This window comes from Mugil cephalus, chromosome 10 (genome assembly GCF_022458985.1).
Source record: "Mugil cephalus isolate CIBA_MC_2020 chromosome 10, CIBA_Mcephalus_1.1, whole genome shotgun sequence".
In the NCBI taxonomy this organism is placed as follows: domain Eukaryota; kingdom Metazoa; phylum Chordata; class Actinopteri; order Mugiliformes; family Mugilidae; genus Mugil; species Mugil cephalus.
The window spans coordinates 8933491-8957010 of record NC_061779.1 but is presented as its reverse complement, the minus strand read 5'-3'; the positions used below and the strand labels follow the sequence as shown (position 1 = coordinate 8957010).

The 23520-nt window shown below is 39.8% G+C and overlaps 1 protein-coding gene across 1 annotated transcript; it reads left to right on the top strand.

Annotated features, from left to right (window-relative positions):
• The first annotated feature begins 38 nt into the window (after positions 1-38).
• parvaa (parvin, alpha a) lies at positions 39-22499 on the top strand. The gene is made up of 13 exons (XM_047596415.1): positions 39-387; positions 6865-6954; positions 7061-7131; positions 7673-7775; positions 8589-8729; positions 13243-13358; positions 14616-14674; positions 15876-15895; positions 17155-17216; positions 18027-18095; positions 18331-18432; positions 20687-20759; positions 20936-22499. Exons 1-13 carry the CDS (start codon positions 252-254, stop codon positions 21010-21012), a joined length of 1119 nt encoding a protein of 372 aa, XP_047452371.1. The 5' UTR covers positions 39-251; the 3' UTR covers positions 21013-22499.
• Positions 22500-23520: the final 1021 nt, after the last annotated feature.

Genomic DNA, 23520 nt, shown 5'->3' with positions numbered 1-23520 from the left:
GGAGCTCCCACCTCCCGCCTGCCGCCGCCGGACCTCCTCCACAGAGGAGGGGCCACTCACTCCTGCCAACGTCGGGAGAAAATGTCTGGAATTCCGTTTCCGCTTTAGGGAGTGGAATCACTTTTTTCCTTCACCGTTTTACTAGACTTTTAAAACCAAACTTTAATTCCCACATCAACTCGGACCGTTTGTTTTTTTGTGTGTGTGTGTGTGTGTCTTTGTGTCAACTGGATTAAATTCTCCTCTCGACGATGGCCTCCTCGCCTCAGAAGTCTCCGTCCTCCCCGAAATCTCCGACGCCCAAATCTCCGTCGTCCCGAAAGAAAGATGACTCTTTCCTGGGGAAACTTGGTGGAACTTTGGCCAGACGGAAAAAGGCTAAAGAAGGTAAACACTGCAAGCGGAAAAAAAGACAACAAGCCGGGAAATGTTCGGCTCCTTTTACTGCACTGTTTTCATTACAACAACTAAAAACAACTACAAAGTTACTTTTTACACTTTATCGGTTTAGAAAGTGTAAAATCATTCCCAATAGATTTACTTATATCACGAAACCTAATAGGAGACATTTTAAGTCATTTTTCTGCTTTTAATTCAGCTCAGAGGATGCACTTTAAACTCCAGCTGTTTTCGTGGCCTCAGGCTCCGTCTGTCTCCATGTAAGGAATTGAATCCACTGCTACTGTAATAAGTGTGGAATGAGGCAGGAGTGAACACAGGCCTGTGTCCCAATGAACCACCACAGCCTCCACTCTGCCTTCACCAACAAACAACAAACACTGGCCTGTTTAAAGTTTGAATCCTACGGGATTAAGGTGGTGCCATAATTCAAAACTTCAAAACAGGGTTTGAAACTCATTGTTTGAAAGACTTAAGTCTAATGAAAAAGTCAAAGAAATGAAAGTTTGCGAAATGTTTTGAAATTCTGAAGTTCTTAATGTTATTTTATACTGTTACTCAGCTAATACACCAGCTGCAACAGCTGGGCCCCGTTCAGATTTTGTATTAACATCTGTTGTGGGCAATCCTAAATCACATAAAACACCACCTACTCAACAGGTTTATCTCATTCATTCAGTAAAAAACACACAATTGCTAATATAAATGATCGCCCGTTTGATTTTAATCAAAATCTGCTTTATGGTCCATTCTGCCATATATGCATCAGCACATGGAGGAAATAGAAATTGTGTTACTCATAGACCCATGGGGGAACAACTTAAACACTAAATCAGAAATATCAACATTTGAGATATTTAAAAAAAAATAGGCATATTATAACAGATTCAGTGAGACTAATGTTACTTTAATGAAGATGGTGGAGCCCCTGAGTTTGTCCGGTGCAAAATAAAAAGAAATAACAAGTCAATAAATAACATACGATATGAATGCCACAGATGAAGAGTTAAAAGGTCTGAATGTGGCCTTATTCTCTAAGAACATTGAAGACAAACTTCTGATATCAATAAGAAGACAACACTTGAAATGCCTGTGGTACCGATCGCTTAGTACATGCACTGATCCATTCTTTTTCTGATGTAAAATGTAGCCAAACAGAAATAAATCCTCCTTTACTCCTCTAAAACAGTAGTTTCCAGTGGTAGCGGGACCACAGCGCAACTTGCTGTGTTTACATATTTATTTTCTGCAATTAGCTTTATCCAATGTTATCAAAATGTGGGAACACCCCCGCCACTTAAATGGGGAGTGTATTCAGCATGTTGGGCTGTACTTCAGAGGCAAGCGAAGATGCATGATGTGGAAGATCGCGACCAAGTGACACAAAAAATCTGTTCAAAAGTCATAAAGAAGAAGAATTATTTGACAATTATCTGCTGATTTCAGTGTCCTATATGACTAATTGCGGTCTGTTCCGGAAAACCTAATGGATTATTTGGAGCCATTATGTCATTTTCAACTCTTCATGGATATATTTCCAGGACTATCCTCATCATGATGGAACACATTTGAGATAGATAGAAAGATACAGTCCACATATCTCTGTTGAAGACCCGGATCATTTGATTAGTCAGTCATGCTTTTCTTTTTTTTCTGCAATTTACTGTCAAGTTCATGGACACTTTAATTTTCTTCACATTGCTTCATTATAGTCCTTTAAGCTTGTCATGTTGGACTTTAACAACCAGGAATATACTATAAATAAGAACGCACACTCCCCTGCAAAAGCAGGTCTGTTCTGAATATACAACAGGCTTCAGATGACATTCATTGTCAAAGGCCAGGTTTTATCATGGAATCAGAAAGGTCTCTCTCAATTGGATGATTGCTTTGCTTCAGTCACGATACTGTTGCACAGCTGAGCCCTGCTTTATGCTGCCTTTGTCCAAAGGACATGCATGCAATCACATTAAATTTTCTCGTTTCACACACACAAACACACACACACACACGTGCGTACATACATACATGCATGCACAGGGCAGTGTGTAGGATGGATGTCTGCGGTGCGTTCTGTGATTTGATGGAAAACGTGGGCCGGTCGCTCCTGTGCTGATCAGAGAATAAATTTAAGTACATGTGACGTTTATGGCAGACGGTGCATGTGCCGGGGAGAGAGAGAGAGGACTGAGAGTAATGGCTGGATGGAAGGGAAAAAAAGAAAAAAGGGTTGAAGGGGAGGTAAAGGATGAAGGAGGCTGGGATGGAGATGCTATGAAAAGAGAGAAGGTCAGGACGTTTTTAGAGCATTAGCCAGGGCTGTGCATTGGACGCCAACTGTGTACAAACAAAGGACATAAACCAGGAGAGGAAACATAATAGCCTCTATCTCCGCTTTGAGAATTTTTGAATTTATCTTAAAAAGTCAGGTATTAGAGAGCTCAGCCTGTGGAGGATAAGGAGGAGGAGGAGGAAGAGGAGGAGGACGATGTACTGCAGGGGAGGTAGCTCGTCCTGCTAGCCAGGAGACGATGCTTGACACTGGGGGACGGAGACAGACAGACATGGGCTGTGGAGCGCTCTGCCCTCCAGGTAGGACATCAGCATGCTGTCTTTCCTCATATGCAGGAAGAAGGATTAAATTGTTATTTAACCAAGACGATGGTACCCTCATTTTATTGCTGGACCTAAGGGGGAGGAGGGATGCGTGATTAGGGCACTCGGGATGCCTCAGTCTGCATACGGAAGGGATAGGATTTTAATTATTATTTTTGAACTTGGAAAGTGATGGGAGGAGAAAAAAAAATCTGTGCACACTTGGCTAGAAGATGTCAGCATGGAGGCACAGCTGGTGACTAAGTGCATTCCTCGCTCATCTCACATTCAAATGGCACATGAATCTGCTCTCTGTACTTCCTCCTGACACCCAGCTGAGTCTACTACATACTTGTTCAACCTTAAATAGCACAAGTGATGGTTACGGTGTCAGATTGTGCTAATTGGTATGGCGTTGTTGTACTGCAGCTATGCCCTCGTAAGTGTCTGTGAACTTCTCGCCACTTACAGTCGCAGTAAAACTCATAATTTTCTTCTTTCACTGCAGGAGCCTAAAACTACTCGCGTGGCCAACCTATAATCTGCAACAGTACGATAAAATGTTAAGAATAAATGGAAATGATAAGTGTGCACATTCCCATACAGTGTCCAACGCTGCTATCTTAGTATGAAGTAGTTTATTTCTATAGGGAGGCGAGTGTCCATAATGTCCCGTTATTTTTAGACTAGTTGTCTCAGATGCAAAGAAAAGCCCTACCTCGTCAGATAGTTGTACATTTAACTTGTTTAGACAAACGCATCTAATCAACATCTGATCTTTCAAATCAAGATCGATTTGAATCAGTTTTTTTATTTTATTTTAAACCCAGCCCTACCTAAGAGCCCTTAGAGAATTCTCATTTTACTTGTCTGTTCATGTATGCTGTAGTTTGTACTTGTTCGGAAACCGATATGTGGAAATTTAACCCAAGGCCTTTTGGCAATAAAAGAGTAACCCAATGTGATGGTGACTCGACTCCGACCAGACTGAACAGACAGAAGGATAATTAGTGCAGATACAAAATATCATTGACCTGAACAGACTGGAACAGTGAGAGAAGTCCAGCAGCAGCAGCAGTGTGATGCAATCATCAGTCAGTCCAATCAATTAACAAGCATCTATAATAATAACAACAATTCTAATGCTAAAAGTGATACTTTAAAGAAAATAATCAATTTAAACACTTAGAAAACAACATTTAAATGCTTAGTTCTTCCCCTTGTACCAACAATAAAAGCTATTAGAAATATTCAGGTATTGTAAAACAACCCTTGATTACACTGAATAGCTTTCTGAAACCTCGGTCATAACTGAGTGGCCTAAAGAAAACACAAACAAGGACTTTTTTGATTTGATTTATCTTACTGCTGCGGCTTCGTAACGTCTTCAGCTAGACTGTGGATCTGATCTTTTTTGTTCCATCTTTGTTCAGCATGAACAGGAGGAATCATAAAATAGTACAGAGTCTCTTAAGCTTAAACGGACAAGGCTCTTAAACTTTTGTTCCTCCACCTCTGAAGATAATTTGAAAAGTTTCTGCTTTGTACATAAAACCCAGTTCAGAGGTTGAACGTCTGACAAATCAGAGTTACAAACAGCAGTGTGGTTTTGGTATCTGATAAGATTTATGCAAACCAGCCTCATGTACACCTGCAGCAACAAGCCCCGACAACGACTTATTACTACAGTACTTCAGCTCATCAAACTCTGTTAGCTGTTTTAAATCTCTTCTCAGAATATATTAAGTATATTATACTATTTTACTTACATCTTTGCAATCCTGGGTTACTGTACCTTTATTTATTTATGTCTAAAGCCCTATTTGCACAGGATTGGTATTATCTAGAGACATTGTGTGATTAGTTTTAAGTAAAATAGTTTTGAAACTGAAATATTTCCAAATGAATTGATATTAAACTGAACTGGAATCAACTAGATTCAGAAAATCAGTAGGACTATGCAGTCCTTATTAACCTTATTAACTTCCTGAGGCAAGTTAATATGATTTTAAAGGTCCAAAGTATATACATGTTTAGTGTGAAGTTGTTATTTATTTGAAGTTGTTTTTTTAGTCAAGTTCCATGTTTTTATTTATTGATTTCTGTTATTAAATACATGGGCCTTGTATTGATCCTTGTGGGACGCCTCAACCAGCCATGGACTTCAGCAACAAGTTTACAAAGTTCCTCTGCCGGCATGTTAAAGGTTAAAGGTCCAAACAGTCTAAATATGTACATTTTGGTAGTTATTTAGTGGATCTCTACTAAAAGTAGTGAAAAAAGACCCCAGAATCATACGCAGAAAGCTACTCACAAACAAGAAGAGCACCTAACAAGCAGAACTTTGTGTTTTAGATTCGCATAAGAGAATGCGTGTACTTTAGCAGAGACATGGATATTGTATGTGGTTGAGCGTTGAGAGTGGAGCGGGAGGTAATGAAGAATGAAATGGGGTGAAGTATGTGTCACTCTGTAGGAATATTCTCATACACCTCTGCGTGATGTGATGTGTGCTGATTCAGACATATTGCTGGTGTTGATTAAGAGGATGTTGTTCCAGCGAAGGCAGAGAAATGCACAGGATGTTCACTCCATGCCTCCGGCGCACACATGTACAGTATCTGCGGATCAGCGGTGATCAAGCCTCCTCAGGTATCTCGACGTGCTGTGAAGAATAGCATGCTGGCCTTCTATAAAACCCGCTGAGAGGCAGGAAGCAGCACCGCTCTGTGTTTGCCTGACGTCAAGTGGCTCTCAGCGGAGGGCTGCTAGTGGTTGTTTGTGGAATCAAGGGAACGTTTAGGAAGCTGTCCAAACTAACCTCAAGTGACTATAATTCTAGCCTTTGTCTCTGATCTGCTCTGTGTGTAGCAGTTATGAAACTGATTGGCTTCAAAGTGAGACATGTTGTCCAGCCTTTTTTTTTTGGTACCACTTACCTTTTGGGTTTGTGGTCGATAAACACATGGTTTTGGTGGAGTTCTGAGGCTTTACAGTACTTAGACATTTGTCAACAAAACTTGAACGTGTTGCAGCTTTTGTAACATAATCTCCAGCTTATTTTGTTATTTCATTGGGACCATGGATCCTGCTCAATCCTGGCATCCAGGCATTTCTTTCAGTTATCTGATTGGTATCGGGCTTTGGCCATCTTTTTTTAGTTATTTATTTTAGGTCTGCCATTAACTGAAACCATGCCCTGTATTATTAAAAAAATCTTCTTCCTCTTCTGTATTAATAGTTGTTAGCTAACAACAAAGCTGCCAAAAAGAATATGAAGAAGAACAGAAATCCAAAGCGCAACTATGTGCTGTGTGGAAGAACTTTATTTTAGAAGTCTCTCAAACAGAAATTTGTAAATTATGCAATGTGGATCTTTGGCAAGATGGTAGGAGATTGTCATTCAGTGGGTTAAGTGACTACTTCCTTCATAAAACACACACACAAAAAACTGAATCCACTGAGTCCAAAGGGTGCACTAAAATGCTCACTGCGTTTTACAAGAGGAGAAAAGTTTCTTGAAGGCATCGTCAAGGAGAAAAATATTCCAGAGAACGTTAGGGAGTTGATGACCAGAACATTTCTGGAGTAGAGAACACAGGTTTTCTGGAGCCAAGGTATGAGCTACCCTCTCCGCACTACATTAACTTTGACAGAAATATTTATTTGACTGAATCCATTTGCAATCTAGGATTATACGAGAAAGAGAAGACTTTTCTATGGGGGAAGAAAATTTAGGATTTAGGATTTTTTAAGATCTGATTGGGACTCAGATCGGCTGATACTCAAATAACTTGATTGGGACATCCCTAGACAATATCACTTTGGGATGTGAAACATTGTCATTGGTATTTTTTTTTTGTCTTGTAGTGTCTGAGCTTCAGGAGGAGGGGATAAACGCCATCAACCTTCCTCTCAGCCCTTCACACTATGAGCTGGACCCTGAGGACACCATGCTAGGTAACTCTTAAGTTATTGGATAAGATATCCAAGATGCTTATGAATATCCAGTTGTTTGTGTACTCTTTTGTGTGGTTTGTAATGTTAATTTCTGCTCATCAATCAGAGGAGAACGAGGTGCGCACCATGGTGGACCCCAACTCCAAGAGTGACCGCAAACTGCAGGAGCTCATGAGGGTTTGTACCGTATTCCAAAGGCATTTAAGTCTGGATTTTAGATTTTACGATCAGTCAACAGCCAGACTTTTTAAATGGCAGCAGGATGCTGTGGTCAGGCTTCAGCTGCAGGAACAAGCTCACAGGTGATGATTGGTTAGTAATCACCAGAGTCAAACAGTCTTAAGGATAACTTTTGTCAAACTGCAAAAGGTCGATGGAGGCCATAATTTATGTTCCAGCACGACAGTTGTCCAAGACCAATATCCCAATCAAAAACGACTTTGACCAAAACTTCCTTGAGTAACCCAGCCGAAAAGCTAAAACTCAGACACCAGCTCCAATTAAATGTGTGAAATGACTCACTTGGCAGGTGTTCAGGCATGCAGCTGGACTAAACTATCAGCAGGATCAAACACTGTAAACCCAAATGTTTGTTAACTTTCTTCATTCACTCTTGGATTACACAACATGTTTTTGTGAATATGAGATACACTTCACTAACAAAAAAAAAAAAAGAATCTTGAAATCTTGAAATGAGTTTCTCATACTGCTCATGTAGGTGCTGATCGATTGGATAAATGACGTCCTGGTCGGGGAGAGGATCATTGTGAAGGATCTGGCTGAAGATCTGTATGATGGACAAGTTCTGCAGAAACTATTCGGTAAGAAATTTAACCTGCATGCATGCATTTGCGTTAGGACAATAAACAATAAAGGAGTTTTCTTCTTTATGATTCCTGAGATCCCTTACTGAGGTGTCCCACAGGGTTCAACTTAAGGCCCATTGTTATTTTACTTATTCATAAATATGTTTTTTTCCAACTATAATGAAACTTTTTTGATGATGATACTGTATTTTATGGAATCAGCCTCACTCTGGACTAGGTCTTCTCCAGATTAGACTGTGTTTGACAACGTTTAATTTAAAACTTGTTCCAAATTTATTCAACAGTTTTTTGATCGTTCTAAACTGCAAAAATGAGGACAGAGAAAAAGTTACCCTAAAGCTTTAACCACAACAGAAGGTTACAGACAGACATGTTTTGAAAGTTCTAATGTTAATTTATAAAACCATTGGATTGATCTTTTTTAAACGCTCACAGTTTCCAGCGTCCTGCTTGGCACAAATCTTGCTGCAGACCGGTTTCATATGTCAGATCTCATGATGAGATTTGAACTAAAATGTGTCAGAAGCTCCAACCTTGAGAGCCCCAACAGGCCTGAAAGATGATTTAAAAAGTAGAACGACAGAGCAGACATAGACAAGAGCAACTTGAGGAAATGTACAGTTTGAAAACTGAAATCTCTCAAATGACATCAGTTAAATCCATGGTGAAGCACTTTGTTCTCCGGTGTCTCTTGATCTTGGTGAGTTGTCTTGAATAAGTATAACTTAACCAACTACCTTTAATGGTAGGTAAGTCTTGTTTTCATTGTTGTGATGTTTTCATCACTGTGTCACATTTGTCTTTTAGAAAAGCTGGAGGGTGAGAAACTGAACGTGGCAGAGGTGACCCAGTCGGAGATTGCCCAGAAACAGAAGCTGCAGACTGTTCTCGAACGCATCAATGACTCCCTCAAGCTCTCCACCAGGAACATTCGCTGGAATGTTGACTGTAAGAAACACTCCGTTTGTGTAATTAAGTAATGCATGCTTTATAATTGATTTATTTTTTTCTTCTGCAATAATCCAGTCTCTCAGATTTGGTCCTGTACAATCTCCACTCACAGTGTACTATGTGAAAATGATCAGCTTTGAGAATACTGTGAGGGGTAATGCACTGTGCAGTGGGTGAAGTCCATAAAAGAGAACACTGCTATCTCTATCCATTAGTTAAATTTAATGAAATTGAAATTTGGATCTCTTTAAGACGGTGAACCATCTGCCCCCGAGTCATTTGAAAGACTGTTGTGAAACACAATATGTTGTTGAGTAACATTTCTAAAGATAAAATGAGGCCTGACTAATCCCTGTGGGGAAAGTGGATGTAATGCAACACGAAAAGCAAAAAACAACATAAAAGCATGTGGGGAAAAAAACGAGGTGAACAAAAGCAAGAAGGAAAGAAGGTGTAACTGAGACTCATAGCTTTTGTGTTGGACATGCAAATTATAACATTTGTGGCAGCTAATAGGTCGTACCGGATCCTTATTGATGGTGTTTGAGAAGGTAGTTTTTTTGTTTTTTTTTTCTGAGAGAGAAACACTAGACCAGAAGCTTGAGCACTGATGTCAATCCTTGATGCTGAGCCACTATACATCACGATAAAAACCTCTCAGTCCTACACATGAACCAGCTACTGGTCAGAGCCCAGGGTTACTTACTCTTTATTAAAATGACACACTACACCTGGCTAAATTCACTGCACCTAATTAATATTTTTTGGTCATGTCAAGGTCTAATATAGCTAAAAGAGGCGACTGTGTCATGGTGCAGACTGTGAAATTGTTTGGATGAGGGTCTCTGAAGAGAAGCTGCAACCTGCTAGTTCTGAACAGATGTGTTTTGAACAGGTCAGAATCGTCTGTTGTCACTTTAACTGAGGAAGTATTGTAACTGAAAAGAGTTGTTGGCATGTCTTGATGCCAAAGGTCCAAAAATATGGAGCTGTGTAACAGAAGACAACTTTTAGTCAAAGTATGACAAACGACTTCAAACTCTATACTTGTCAGGCTTGTTACAGAGGAAATAAAGTAAAACAAAGAACACACACATGCAGAGCGACTTATCTTGATTAGTGAGGATGAATATACAGTAGGAAAAAGGGACGTTTTAGATGTTAAAACGGAGACAAATTGGATTTACTTCTACAGCGCTCACATGACATGTGTGACAAACGATCCTCTTCTGTCTCCATCACCACATAAATCCTGCACAAATTTGATTCATCCAGAAAATCTTAGCTGGAGCATCATCAGTTCCCAACAGAGAGATTTCCACCACAAACACACATTTGTGGACTAGGATGTTTTTCTGGCTTGCGGGATAGCTGAAAGCTGTAATCTGATTAGACTAACCTGGCTAATACTGGCTTCTATATGCTAGTAGTGGTAAACCTTATGTATCAGCCCAATAACTAACAGGGAACAACAGTATATAAGGCATTATTTATTCTGTCCATCTAAGAGCACTAACTAGTAAATATTACAATAAATATATTACCAGTATATTATCCAAAATTATCCATATAATGTCACATATAACAGAAAAACGGCAGCAACCTTGAGAACATTTCCCATTTTTTGGATTAAACAAAATATCAGATTTTTTTTTCCATCCATTGTCCATTAATTAATTGTAGCGAAGTATTGCTTCCATCATTACAATGGTGCTTTTCCAGCAAAGGGAATTCATTATCTGGTATTTTGAGAATTTTTGTAGTTGAAAATGGGAATAGTGGCCAGGTAGTATCTCCATCTAGACTTTATCTCAGCAAAGAAGGTTTATTCTATTCACTGAGCTAATGATGTTTTTTTTATAGAAAAAAAAATTGAAATAACATGTCTCATGGGAGGTTTTAGCAGGACATATCTCAATATCTCTTTCAAGGAGGAAGAAACCAGCTTTTAGCGTGATCTTTATTGTTTCTTGCTTGCACGGTGAGGCTGTGTAAAGCATTTATCCTTGAATGTACTCGTCTTGCCATTGGATTAATATTCTTCTTATTGAGCTGTAAGCTTTCAGATTGAGAGATTGAGAACAACAGCGAATGTAGCTGTGCATGTCAATAGAGCTCTCCAGCTCTCCTTTGATGGCCCTCTTTTATCTGACACAGGGAGTAGCGATAATTACTGTCCAGCTCTCAGCACACTGCCTCTTACTGGGGTCATTAGCTCCATCGGTACTGTGCAAAAGTCTTAGGCACTCACAGTAAACTGACATTGCTTTCAAAAAAAATATCATTAATAGGATTATCAATTGCAAATACAGTGAAGGATAAAAAAAAAAAAAAATCAATTCAGCATATACTATGACCGACTTCATAACAGCACTTGTTCTTCTTGTGCACTATGTCTAGATGCACTCACACACAGTTTTGAAAGTACTGAAGGTGGATTGTTTAATGCATCTTGGAAGACTTGTCACACTTCTGTAGATTTTAGTTTGTTTCACTGTAACGTGTCTCTTTATAGAGACAACAGTCTTAGCTGGCACTTTTGCACCAAGGGGTTTAGCTATAATAGCAGCCGGGGGGTTGGTGTATATTCATTCAGCCCTGGACTTCATTGTTGATTCATTCCCTTTTGTTTGTTTTTGGTTCAAATTGCTCAGAGGCTAACTTTAAGAGCCATTGTTTGCACCTCTGACATTTTACCTGTTCACCCATCCATTGATCCATCTATCCATCCATTTTCCTTCTCTTGTCCAAAGTTGGGTGATGGCGCCATCCACCTCCATAGCAAGGCTTACCAGTCCTCCAATGAGGACTTTGCCAGTTTTTACAAAAGACTGTATAAAAAGTGGACGCCATGACAGCTCCTCTTAATTGAAACCAAAGCAAGTGGAGCTCCCCCTAGTGGCTGACTACAGTGTAGTCCCTCCATTATTATGATGTGACATCGTGATGTTTGACAGCTGCCATTGACGACGCTTCATCCATAGGACTTTTGAGAGTAGGGAAAAAAAAAATAAGTACGGTGTATAATCCCAACATTGCTCAATAACTGGTGGAGGGAAGAGCAGAACGCAGTATTAATCAGTCACTACTGAGTCTAGGAGAAGGATGCATGGTTTCGTCAAAAACTGCTCCGACTCTGGCTCCAAAGTGGTGCCGCACTTATCCCCCAGGATACTAGCATTGGTTTGGCCAACGGCAGGAAGTGGAGATGTGTTGTCCATTATTTCAATAGCTTTACTTTGCAAAGCTTTGCACAATCTTTTCTTTAAAAAACCATTGCTGGTGCTGAATTCATGTGTTGGTTTCTTCCTGTTAAAATAGAGTTTTTCCCTTTCCTTCAGATTGTATTTTGTGTCAAGTGTCTTGAGACAATTTATATTGCTAGTGATGCTATTTAAATAAAACTGAATTTAAGTGAATTGAATTAATGCTTGATGGATAAATATCTCCCTAGTGGCTACGACGTTTCTATATACAGTCCCATAGATGAGCTATAAGAGTGAGAAAGGCATCAAGGACAGGTATTAGCCTATGAGTAAGGCATTCAAATGGAGAAACGCATTAAGATGATTGATTGAGGGCGGTGAGTGACAGAAAGGCTGTATCAAATGAGTTTTCTTTGCAGCCAATTAATCTGACATTCTTAAACGGGCCTCGGGTAGAAGCTGTGTCCTTGAAGCTCTATTGGTGCGAGGTGTCTTCAGAGATGCTAAAGCACTGAATAACATGGAATGTAATTGATTTTGCTGTCCTTTTAATCAATTCACTTTTGTTTGTCCATACTTTCATCCCCCACCCAGAGGCTGCAAAAATAGACAGGGGGGTAAAAAAAAAACCCTTGTACTCAAAGATCTAAGATTTTATGACTGCTTTTAGCTTTTCTCTCCACGAGTCGCCGTTGCCACAAGGTACACTCAAAGGTTTGCTTTAGACACTTAATTGATCCTGATTGTTCTGGGTATCCAAAGGTAAATCCCATCCAGCATGTCTGAAAGAACAGGCTCCATGTGGTCGACTTTATACACGCCATGCACCAGAACTTTGAGTTTCTCCCTCCTTTTCCTCTGTATTTTTTTTTTAATCTTACTTCAAGGCAACTTTTGGTGCCTTGTGTTCATATTTACCATTGAGGGCATATGACCTTGCCACAAAAAAAAAATAATTCTAAATTCCTTCAAAGGTACAAATAATAATAAAAAATAATAGAAAATATTTGGCTTGTTATTTGGCATCCCAGTGCCTACGCTGAGGTATTCACGTCTGGTCGATTAAAAAAATAACACATTACACAAGGAAACACATTAATAGCAAATGATGGCATCTGTTTTATTTGGAGAATAAAAAGTGACATTTTTGGATGTAGCCCTGGATGCAAATACTGCACAAACATAATACACGTACGGAAGTTTGAATTGTCATAAATTAATATGACAATACAAGTACTTGTATTTGTTCAATAACTCATGTTTTTTTCTGTTATTGTGCCCTGCTTGTTTTTCCCTCACCTTAGCGGTTCACGCTAAGAGTATAGTCGCCATCCTGCACCTGCTGGTGGCGCTGTCGCAGCACTTCAGAGCACCAATCAGATTGCCCGACCACGTTTCCATTCAAGTGGTGGTCGTCCAGGTGGGTGAAGCTCATTTATTTAACTTGGTGAAAGCTGTCACTAGATGCATTTTGATTTCGGGTTCTTTACATGTTCATCACGGTCCATTCTTGGGAAAACAATGTCTCAGAAACACCTTGAAGAAATTCCCTCAGGCATTCACTGAAGCCCTGTCTGCACAGGACTAGTTTTAGCTGGGGACCTCTGGTATTTTGTAGTAATTGCAGAGGTCACCTCTGTTGTTAATCCATTGCGAAGCCGCATCTTTGTGATTTTCAGGGGATTTTTTTTATTATTTTTTAAGAGATTTGTTCGATTCACAGCTATTTTTACTGAAGAATTTTGAAGGCTGTGTCATAAGTCAAAGTTTGGATGCTTGGGTGCAGTGTCAAGATGTCGCAAAGGATGATGAGGTGGATGACGTGCGTGGCAGCACATTTAGACGTGTTGGGTGACAATTACGGTTTCATTTATTTCGACATATTTAAACATATTTAAGCTGCTATGTCTCTAATGACTGACTACCGTAATAATTGTAGTCTGCGCGCAACATTTTTTTCTCATTCATAAAAAACTAAAACTGGGGACAGTTTCTGGGACAGCTTTAGCCAGGGGACAGGTCATCCAAAACGGGGACAAAGTGGGGACATCTGGTCACCCTAAAAAAACCCAAACAACTGACACGGCACATTTTTTGGCCTCTCATTCTGCCGCTTCATTTTTCGGACCTTTCCATCTTCAAAACGCTTCGCAGTGATGCAGGGCTGGGTGTATTAATCTAAATCTTTTTATTCTTTTTGTTATCTTATTCTATTGCTCTTATTTTATGTACCGCTCTTCGTCCTCCTAATTGCCCTTCAGGGATAAATAAAGTTTTTCCTCATTCTGATATCTCAATAGTATCTTTATCGGATCGATACTTAGTCTTTTTGAAAGAGTGGCAACGACAAGAAGAGCAATATTCTTATCTTCGGTTTGATTCATTTGGAAACATGTGAAGTGGGAAATGTACACAAAAGGGTCACCTAGGCAACCAGCTTCTGGAACATCCACTATCAAAAAGATAAATGATGGAAGAATCGCTTTATTAATTCCTGCGAAATCTTAAATCCCCCCCGGTTGTTCAGTGTTTCTATCATGTATATTTTACCTTGCATTACATTTCCCACTCTTCTTCTGGTGTAAATCCATCCTTGATTCTTTTTCTCTGTGGGCATGTGTGGTTCATTGTGCTGCTACAATTAACATTAACAGTTCTTCTTCTTTCCGTCTCTCAGAAAAAAGAGGGCATCCTTCATTCCAGACAGATTCAAGAGGAAATCACCGGCAACACAGAGTAAGTACAAACCTGCAAACAATAAGCAGCACCGTTGTCATGTTGAAGCATGCTGACGAGCCGGGTTGCGACTCAAGAGTACGCCGTGTGTGGTTTGCGTGTTCCGACTGTTCCAGTTAGTTCACTCTTGAGTGTTGATTGGTGGTCAGTGCCTCAACAAAGACTCTCTAGAGTTCAGACATCCAGGTCGCAGCATATCCACAAACAAAACTAAAAAATTGATTTCATTTTAGAGCGTGTCGTGAGAGAGAAACTGCTTAAACGTGGATGTTCTCTTTATTATTTTTTGGTATGTTAACCAAAGAACTGACACGTAAATAATAGAAAATAATAACGTGTCACAGTCCTAAAGAATAGATGACCATTGTTGTGGTGTGATGGCACCCTCAGCTGAAGAATTAGACTATTTAAACCACACACACAGACACACACACACACTTTTTGTTTGTCTCCCTGTGAGGCTGTCCTGCAGCCTGACAGCAGCAACCAGGGAGATAACAGCCGGCCAACAGACGCAAGCGCACACATTTTGTCATGGTAGATGGATAGACTGCTAATAACACACACTCGCTCACGCTCGCGCGGTCACAGTGGAAACACGGTTATTAGCACACCACCAGGACCGTTGCCCAGACCTGCCCGCCATTGCCATCACAGATTACACCGTGAACATGTGTGAGTGTGTGTGTGCCTGCCATCTCTTGCTGGCCTGCCCGACGTGATATCTCTTCCTCAGGGACCCACCAAAAAAAAAACAAAAAAAAAAAAAACCTCTCCAACTACAACATCCTCCAAAGTATTAACATTGTAGAAAAACAAACAAGAGGCCGTTTATTCCCACAGAAAAAAAACCCTGTGTGTACATAAAGACACGTCTTCATTCATTCATTGTATTAATACCCAGCATGCACCATTGTCCTGCTCAGATTACTGCATTGTGCTGCAGTACGTGCACCGTCCCACCGATGATACCCGGGTTATTTCAATACTCGAGGTGCTCGTGTGTCCATTGTTAATCAAATTATGAAACCCTCCCTGCGTTATTGTATTGTCATTCCTGTGGCATAATCCCTCCCGTTCCCGACATTCCTCTGCGATCGAATAGGACGCTTTTATTTCCTCTTTCTTGTTTATTGTGAATATTCAAGTGTGAAATTGTCTCATGCATTTTTCCTTCTCCCCTTTTTGTCTTTTCTCTCAGGGCTTTCTCTGGCAGACATGGTAGGTTTTCATAAAGAAGTTAAATATGCATTTCCTCGCGTGCATGTCCTGATCGGTTGTTATAAGGCTGGAGCTGGACTCTCTGACCACAGTGTTAAGAGAGGAGGATGTTAGCAGGAGTGAAGACTACTGGCCAATTACTTCAGCAGGAGACTCATTCAGCTCACATGTACCACAGAACAACACAGGAGCTCATTCCTGTCTGTGGACATCAAACTTTATAACTTCTCCCACTAACTGTTGGTCACTCTTAGCTTTTGAGATTATAGAAGGTAAATCTGTGATGTCACAGCAAGTGAAGTCTCCATGGTTACGGCTACTGAGTGTTGAAAAATGACAGTTGAACAGGGAGATTAGTCACATTAGTTTGAATCATAGGCTTTAATCGTGTGTAAATTGTAAAACTTATTTAAATAATGGGTAAGAGCAGACCAGACACAGAAACCTGGTGCTGTGGTTCACATTTAATGTCCGATGGTATTTATTTATGCTGTATTTTTTGATAAAGTCAAACCTTAAGTTGCTTCTTAAGTTGCATTCTGCAGGGCTGTCACATAAGTTTGTTGATGTTGTTGTTTTGACGTAGTTACGGCCGATAGTAACTGTTTCAGATCCATCAATAAACAACAATAAAATAATAAATAGAATATTAGTCATCACTCCTCATCATCCTTCTAATGTCCAATCGGACGCATCTTTTATTTAGCTGCATTTATCGTAATGAAAATAGTTTAGTTTCATTCATTCATTGAAACAAAACAATACGATATAATCACGAACGTTCCCAAATCTGAATGAAAGGGAAGCAGAAAGAAGAATAATCTTATATAATCTGCCCCTTTAGCCCAAGAATCAGTTTACAAAGAACTAAATTAAAAAAACAACAACAAACTGAAACTGAGGCAAATCCACTTTTCCAAATCCATACTAGTTTATATGGAGCATTGTCGAGTCCAATTGTCCTTAATTTGACCTGATAATCCACATTTTTCCTGGCCTCTCTGTATTTACTGATACATTTCACCGTGTTTTTACCACTCAGGGGGCGTGGCCCCAGGCGGAAATGACATCAGTGCATACCCTCTATATCTTCCCGTGCAATTATTAGTTTTTATGCATCTTATGTATTTTGTTTTATTTCCCTGCAACTGTCACTTTATGTGAGCAACTGCAACAAAACAGTTTCCTTGAAGGATTAATTCATTGTTCTCATGTTGTGTTGTGCTGTGTCCTTTTCATTTCGTTTGTTTCTTCTACAGAGCGCGATGCTTTTGACACACTGTTTGACCACGCTCCAGATAAGCTGAATGTCGTCAAGAAGGTAAAGAAACGCAGCTCTTTTTACCTTGAATTACAGTCGATCCGCCACAACATTATGACCAGAGAAATAAATAGCATTGAACCTGGCATTCATTCCTGTGGATGTTACTTAGACATGTACCATGTAGCAATGAAACTGTTAACTCTCAGGTTCATTCTTACAACACAAGACATGCAGTTAGACTTCATCCTCCCTTTTGTCCTACTTCACAAAGTCTTTTACAGAAGTTTGTATTTTCATTTAGCAAAAACATCTACGTCATTAATGAATTTTAAGTCCCAACTTTAATACAGCAAGCCTCCATTTAGACGTATTGATTTTAGCCACACTCTCACTCTTAATTTTAAACAAAGTTTTTGAGTTATATTAAGGCCTTTACCTTTGTTTTTGATGCTGTTGTTTATTATTGATTTTTTTTTGTGTTTTATGTTTTTTGGTGGGGGGTACCTTGAATAAGCCCAGTTAGGGTTTTTTTTTATGTATCTTGTTGTTTTTTGTTCTTTTCTTCTATGTTATTGTTATTCTGTATTACGGTGCTAATAAATAAATAAATAAATATTAAAAAAATAAACAGCAGCCATCCCCAGCAGGATGATCCACACAGAGATTTTTAACTCTGCGCGACTGCATTGACGTGGACTATATTTCTTCAACCTGATTAAATTCATTCTGATTAGATTCCAACTTAAGTATTTACGTGGAAGCTGAATACGACTGACAAAGTGTTTCTAATCTGCTGTAAATAGAACAGAAGAATGTGTGTTTGCAGACTCCGTGTTGTTCATAACATTTTTCTTCATGTTTTCTCAGACATTGATCACATTTGTGAACAAACACCTGAACAAGCTCAACCTAGAGGTGTCTGAACTGGACACACAGGTAAGTTCTGCTCTATACTGAAGCTTGAGAAGAAATGTCTTTCAATACAGTGAAGTGTAAAAATAGCCTTTGACATGGAATTTTTTTCATATATTTATATTTTTACCAAAACAATGCACATATAATTTACGCCCCTTGGTAGACATGGTCACCGTAAAATCTTTCTTTCGCTTCTCACTCTTGTTCTGTCTGGATTGCGCTGTCATATTTCTGAAGCCGCCTGCTCTGCTTTCAGTTTGCAGATGGTGTTTATCTGGTGCTGCTGATGGGGCTGTTGGAGGGATACTTTGTGCCACTCTACAACTTCTTTCTCACACCGGAGAATTTTGACCAGAAGGTAAAGTGTGATTGTTTTTCCACATCCATCAGGGAGCTGGGCAGCATGAACACCTCACTAGAAAAATAGACTGTTAAAAAAATAAATAAATACTATGCTTCCACAAACACAGAAATATATAAAAAAATATAAATATATATATATATATAATAAATATAATATATATATATATATATATATATATATACACATATATATATATATTTTTTTTTTTAAACAAATATTTCTGAGTTGGGTTTAATGTGAAGCTTCAGGTTGTCAATGGGACAGTTAGGTTTTTAGGGCTTAATTTAAAGGGCTAATGATTAGATTAGAACGAGAGTTACATAACCCGTTAAGCATTAGTATTTACAGGAATGTGTAAAAATGTACACTCTCTGCTTTAGATAATTAGTTTAATAATTAACTATTAGATAAACAAAACTACAATGACTAAAATTGCACTAAACCTTTAATTTTAATCTCTTACACTGGTATGTTAGTCTTTTTTTTTGGTAACTATTACCAGTACTAGTATCTGAAGACAGTCATCTTTGTTGTGTACAGTTACCATGGTTACGGCTCTCAGCGCTGCTGTCCTGTCTGAACGTTTTGAGTCTTGTTCGCAGCTGTTTTGTCGACGCTTCTTGATTAATATTCAGTGGGCTGCAGATAAATTAGATTTAATGAATTTTGTCTTTCAACAAAGTGATAAAGAACTTGCATTAAGTACAATGCAGTTTTACCGGACATGTATTTTTAGCTACAGTGAGTGATTACATAGAAGCATGCAGAATGCTGAATAAAACTTAAAAAATGTTTTTATCCACTGACAAAAAAATATTATGTAAAACATCCTTTATTTTACTTTCAGTGGTTATTTTTTAAATTTAGTTTCATATGAATAAAGATGTCAGCGACAGCAGTCTGTCTTTTTACATCTGTCGTTATTCCCACCGACTTAAATACGAAGTTGCGGTGGCTTTTGACAAACGTTTTACCTTTAACAAAATAATCGTGGCGGTGTTCCTGCTGTATTTCACATTAGCAGGCCTGTTGTTGTTGAGACACGTGGCCGTGACCCATCTTTTGGTCCCGACGTACAGTTTAAGGAACACTCCCGGATCAATACTCCATTTCTGAGGAGCCTCGCGCACTCGGAGCCAAGACTCTCCTTCCTCTCAATAGCTTGATAAATGCCATCCGTTTTTCCCCCCCCGAAGCCAATTCAGTGCGGAGCCATCTCTCCTCTCCATTGGCCTCTGTAGTACTACGGTATTCTGAACAGGCAATCTGCGGAGACACCACAGTGGTCTTTTTGTCTGGGTTTTGGCCAGCGGCCCTTGCCAAGCTGCGAGGCGAAAATGGGCATCGGTCCTCCGAATGTAGACAACCGCTCGCACACAGACACTCCTGGCCTGGAGGGGCAGGCACCGGCCCCGTAGCATCTGTAATCTCCTATTGCACAGGGAAACAGTGGAATGGCTCAAGGGGCTCGGCTCCGTGGGTGTGTGTGTGTGTGTGTGTGTGTGTGTGTTTCAGGGCCGCGAGGCCTATCGTCGATTCATCAGGGGCGGGCGAGGGAAAAGTAGCACGAGGCAACGAGAAAGCGCTCTTGCTCTGATTTCTACTTCAGGCTCTTCCTTTCTTTTTTTCTATTAGACGGGCTGAGGTTGCGCTTTTAACAATGAGCCCTTGTTGGGCGAAGCTTTTAGTACTTCACAGCGGTGCAGAGCGCGCGCGCACGGATACAGCGGGCAGAGAATACAAAAACGTCTTCAGACATCAACTGTGTCTTATCTCTTCTGTCTTATTTTTTTTTTATCGCTCGCTAATCACAAAGCCCACAAAGTCTAGTTTCATTTCTTCTCATCTGAAAGCACTAGAGCCAGAATGTGGAATCAACTTTTCATAATTGTCCGGTTTTATGCCGTCACGTTCGACGCGCTGCTCGTTCACCTGACAGAACCCGTCTTTCAGAGACTGTATCACCTTCCCTGCGTTGGGAAAGGTTTTTTTTTTTTTTTTTTTTTTTTTTATCCGTTGATAAATGAGGCTGCAGAGTGTTTGTGCAGCTGCTCACGGCCTCACAGAGCCGTGTTTGCCGACACACGGAGCTGCGAATGAATCCACCCGGAGTGCATGTTCTCTTATCAGCGAGGAGCCTCCGTGTGGAGTTACACGCACATGTGTGATTTGCACACATGTGGGCTGATTGTCTGTGGTGTTTCTATGTATCCATTAACATCCTCGTCGCGTTCTCCCCCCCCTGCAGGTCCACAATGTGTCGTTCTCCTTTGAACTGATGCAGGACGGAGGTCTGGAGAGACCAAAGCCCCGACCTGAGGGTAGGACCTCCATTTAACACGTTAATGCTTTTCAGTCTTTACCTTTTTAAAAGACGCTGAATGCAACAAGTTAATCTGATTCTTATATTTGTGGGGAGAAAAAAAAAGGTGTTTTAAAGCTGCTGATCATCGTTTCTAACGTAACTGTTCTGTTCTCCGTTCTATTTGTTCTGCAGACATTGTGAACTGCGACCTTAAGTCGACACTGCGCGTCCTCTACAACCTCTTCTCCAGGTACAGGAATGTCGACTGAGCGACCAGAGGGAAACACTTTATAACAAGGACCACCGACTAAAGCTTAACAGTATATTTTTCCTTCTGTGTTTTTGTAGAAGAATATTTTTAACTAAATGCATGCATCACGTTTTGCCTGCTGGTAAATCACACAGAGACACATTTGTATTTTATCTCGTATCGCTGCAAACTTTTTTTTTTTTTATCATTGTAAACTTGGCAAAAAGTTAATTATGAACTAAAATAATTATTGGTATGATGATTTTTATTCTGACTAGCGGAAGACTTTTGAACAACGCTTGTATCTTTCTGATTCAGAAGAAAAACTGTATTTATTGTAGATTTTTGATACACTTGCTCTTACTTCGTTTTTTCCAGCTGTTTTATTTTTCATACTTCTCTTGTTTTTCCCTTTCGTAAAGTGCCTTTATTTAAACCTTTGAACACTGTCATCTCCCAATATTTGATACCGATGCCCAGTTCAGAACCAATATGAACGTTGAGTCCTGAGTGATCTGATCACAAGAAGCCGGATTTAAGTTCGTTTGTTCACACCTGACAGTAAAATGTGTTTCCACTTGAGATCTGGTCACAGTTTCCTGCTCTCTGCGCATATAAAGACATCATATGGGTCTCAGAATTGTGGACAGCAGCTGCTGTATGAAACCAGTGGATTGTTATCTACTGTTAGGTATCTAAACAGTGTGGGGGCGCTATACAATTTGTAGAACATTTTACACACTTTATGTGGCTGTTTATTTATTCATCTCCGCTTCAGAGACTCGTGCTGGGTTTTAAAAAGTAAATTTTCCAATTTAAGTCAATCTGAACATCAAGTCCACATGTGAGGTAGATCCAAAACATGACAGGAGCCACAACCCCGAAACCCCCCAAAATACCACCAGGCCTAAAAGATGACTGTATTTTTAAAAATTGGACGGTAGAGAAGAGCAAAAGCAAAGCCATGCACAAGATGCAAAACTAGAGATAAAATATTGTTGAAATTGTCACAGTTCTATGGAACCAAACCATTAGTTTTAGTTTTTTAACCAACCAATTTTATGAAAGAATTCCACATATGCTTCTCATATTCAGCTTGTTTGAATCTATTTTGATTTATATCAACAAAAAAAACAAAGCAGTTGTGTTTTGTTTCTTTCTGAATGAATGAGGAAGAACTTATTTGGTCACAGGTTTACCTTCCCCAAATGTGGTCTCGGTGATCGGATCTCGAAAGAGTGCGTTCACACCCGTACCTAAAGCGGTTCACTTGTGATCAGATCGCTGTGGACTTCTTAACTCCAGGTCTGAACGGGGCCTGGGATGCACGTGTCGTCTTAACGCTCCAGATTTCGTTTCCACGCGCGAAGGAACACTCCTGACCAAAGCTCTGTTGCATTCACGCTGTTGAACATATAGAGGTTTTACGTAAATGCAAATGTATTTTTATTAAACATGTTACATTTCACATCTTTCTGCAATTAAAAACATTTGACTGAATAAATTCAAAACGAATGTCGTGTTTAGCTTTCAAGGCGATGTCACGCCCCGTGGCCCCGAGCAGCCAACACGCTCTCCACGGTGCATCTATTTATGGTTTTATCTATTAATGTCTTTGAATGCGGCCGCAGCATTTTTTTTATTTATATATGTTTTTGTTGCCCCCCCCCCTCCAGAATGGCAGCAGAGAGGAATGCTTTTCCAACAAAACAAAAATTGGGGTCAGATTGGTCCCAATTTTGTGCGCGCAGAAAGACAAGTGAACCTCGACAACAATTTTCCTTTCACTAAACAGTGATGGACGGTTAGAAAAGCTGCGTAAAAGCTTTTTCTAAATTGGAGCCGACCCCGGTGTAGACTGAAATAGATAGGACAGTAACTGAATGGATGAAAAGGTTAGGGTTTTTTTTCACACATTCCACAATAGCCTTTAAAAAGAAAAAAAGAGCTTGTTGATGCATTATTGATGATGCTGTTATGTGTTGCGATGTTTTCTGTTAATACCCACACATCACTGGGATTCACACGTATTCGTCTTTCAAGTTGCTTTTCAGTTAATTTCGTGTCTGGTTAACTGGACCCTGTGTGTGTCTGTGTATTTGTAGTCCCCTATAAAATATAAATTGACATTTTAAAGTGAGAGCACTCCACTGACTATAATTTAATCTTCAATTTAGCAGTAAATAGCTAGTGCGTAGAGCCTGTTTTAACGGAGTAATAGTTCACCTTTAAAATGCCCACATTTTGGCATTTGAAGAGAGAGGAGGAGGGGGGAAAAAAAAGCCACTGGCTCATATATAGTAATTGTTTGGCATCTATACGCCTGGAGCACAGCGTAGCATTTGCTTTAAGTAACAGTATCCGGGGATGGCGTCCCTCTCAGATGCTCTCATGTCAGTTGCAACAGATCCTGAGGGATCTGAAAGCATGTTATGATCATTTCCTCTCCGCTCCATCGTCCAGGGAGCAATTCAGCCCCTCTTGTTATTACCCAGTTACATTAATGTTATTGCATTATTGTTACGTG

Excerpts from the sequence above, each read along its gene's own strand:
- parvaa (XM_047596415.1), top strand. The coding sequence starts at position 252 with ATGGCCTCCTCGCCTCAGAAGTCTCCGTCCTCCCCGAAATCTCCGACG. Across the intron at positions 388-6,864 it reads ACGGAAAAAGGCTAAAGAAG|TGTCTGAGCTTCAGGAGGAG; the intron begins GTAAACACTGCA and ends TTTGTCTTGTAG. Across the intron at positions 18,433-20,686 it reads CGGAGAATTTTGACCAGAAG|GTCCACAATGTGTCGTTCTC; the intron begins GTAAAGTGTGAT and ends CCCCCCCTGCAG.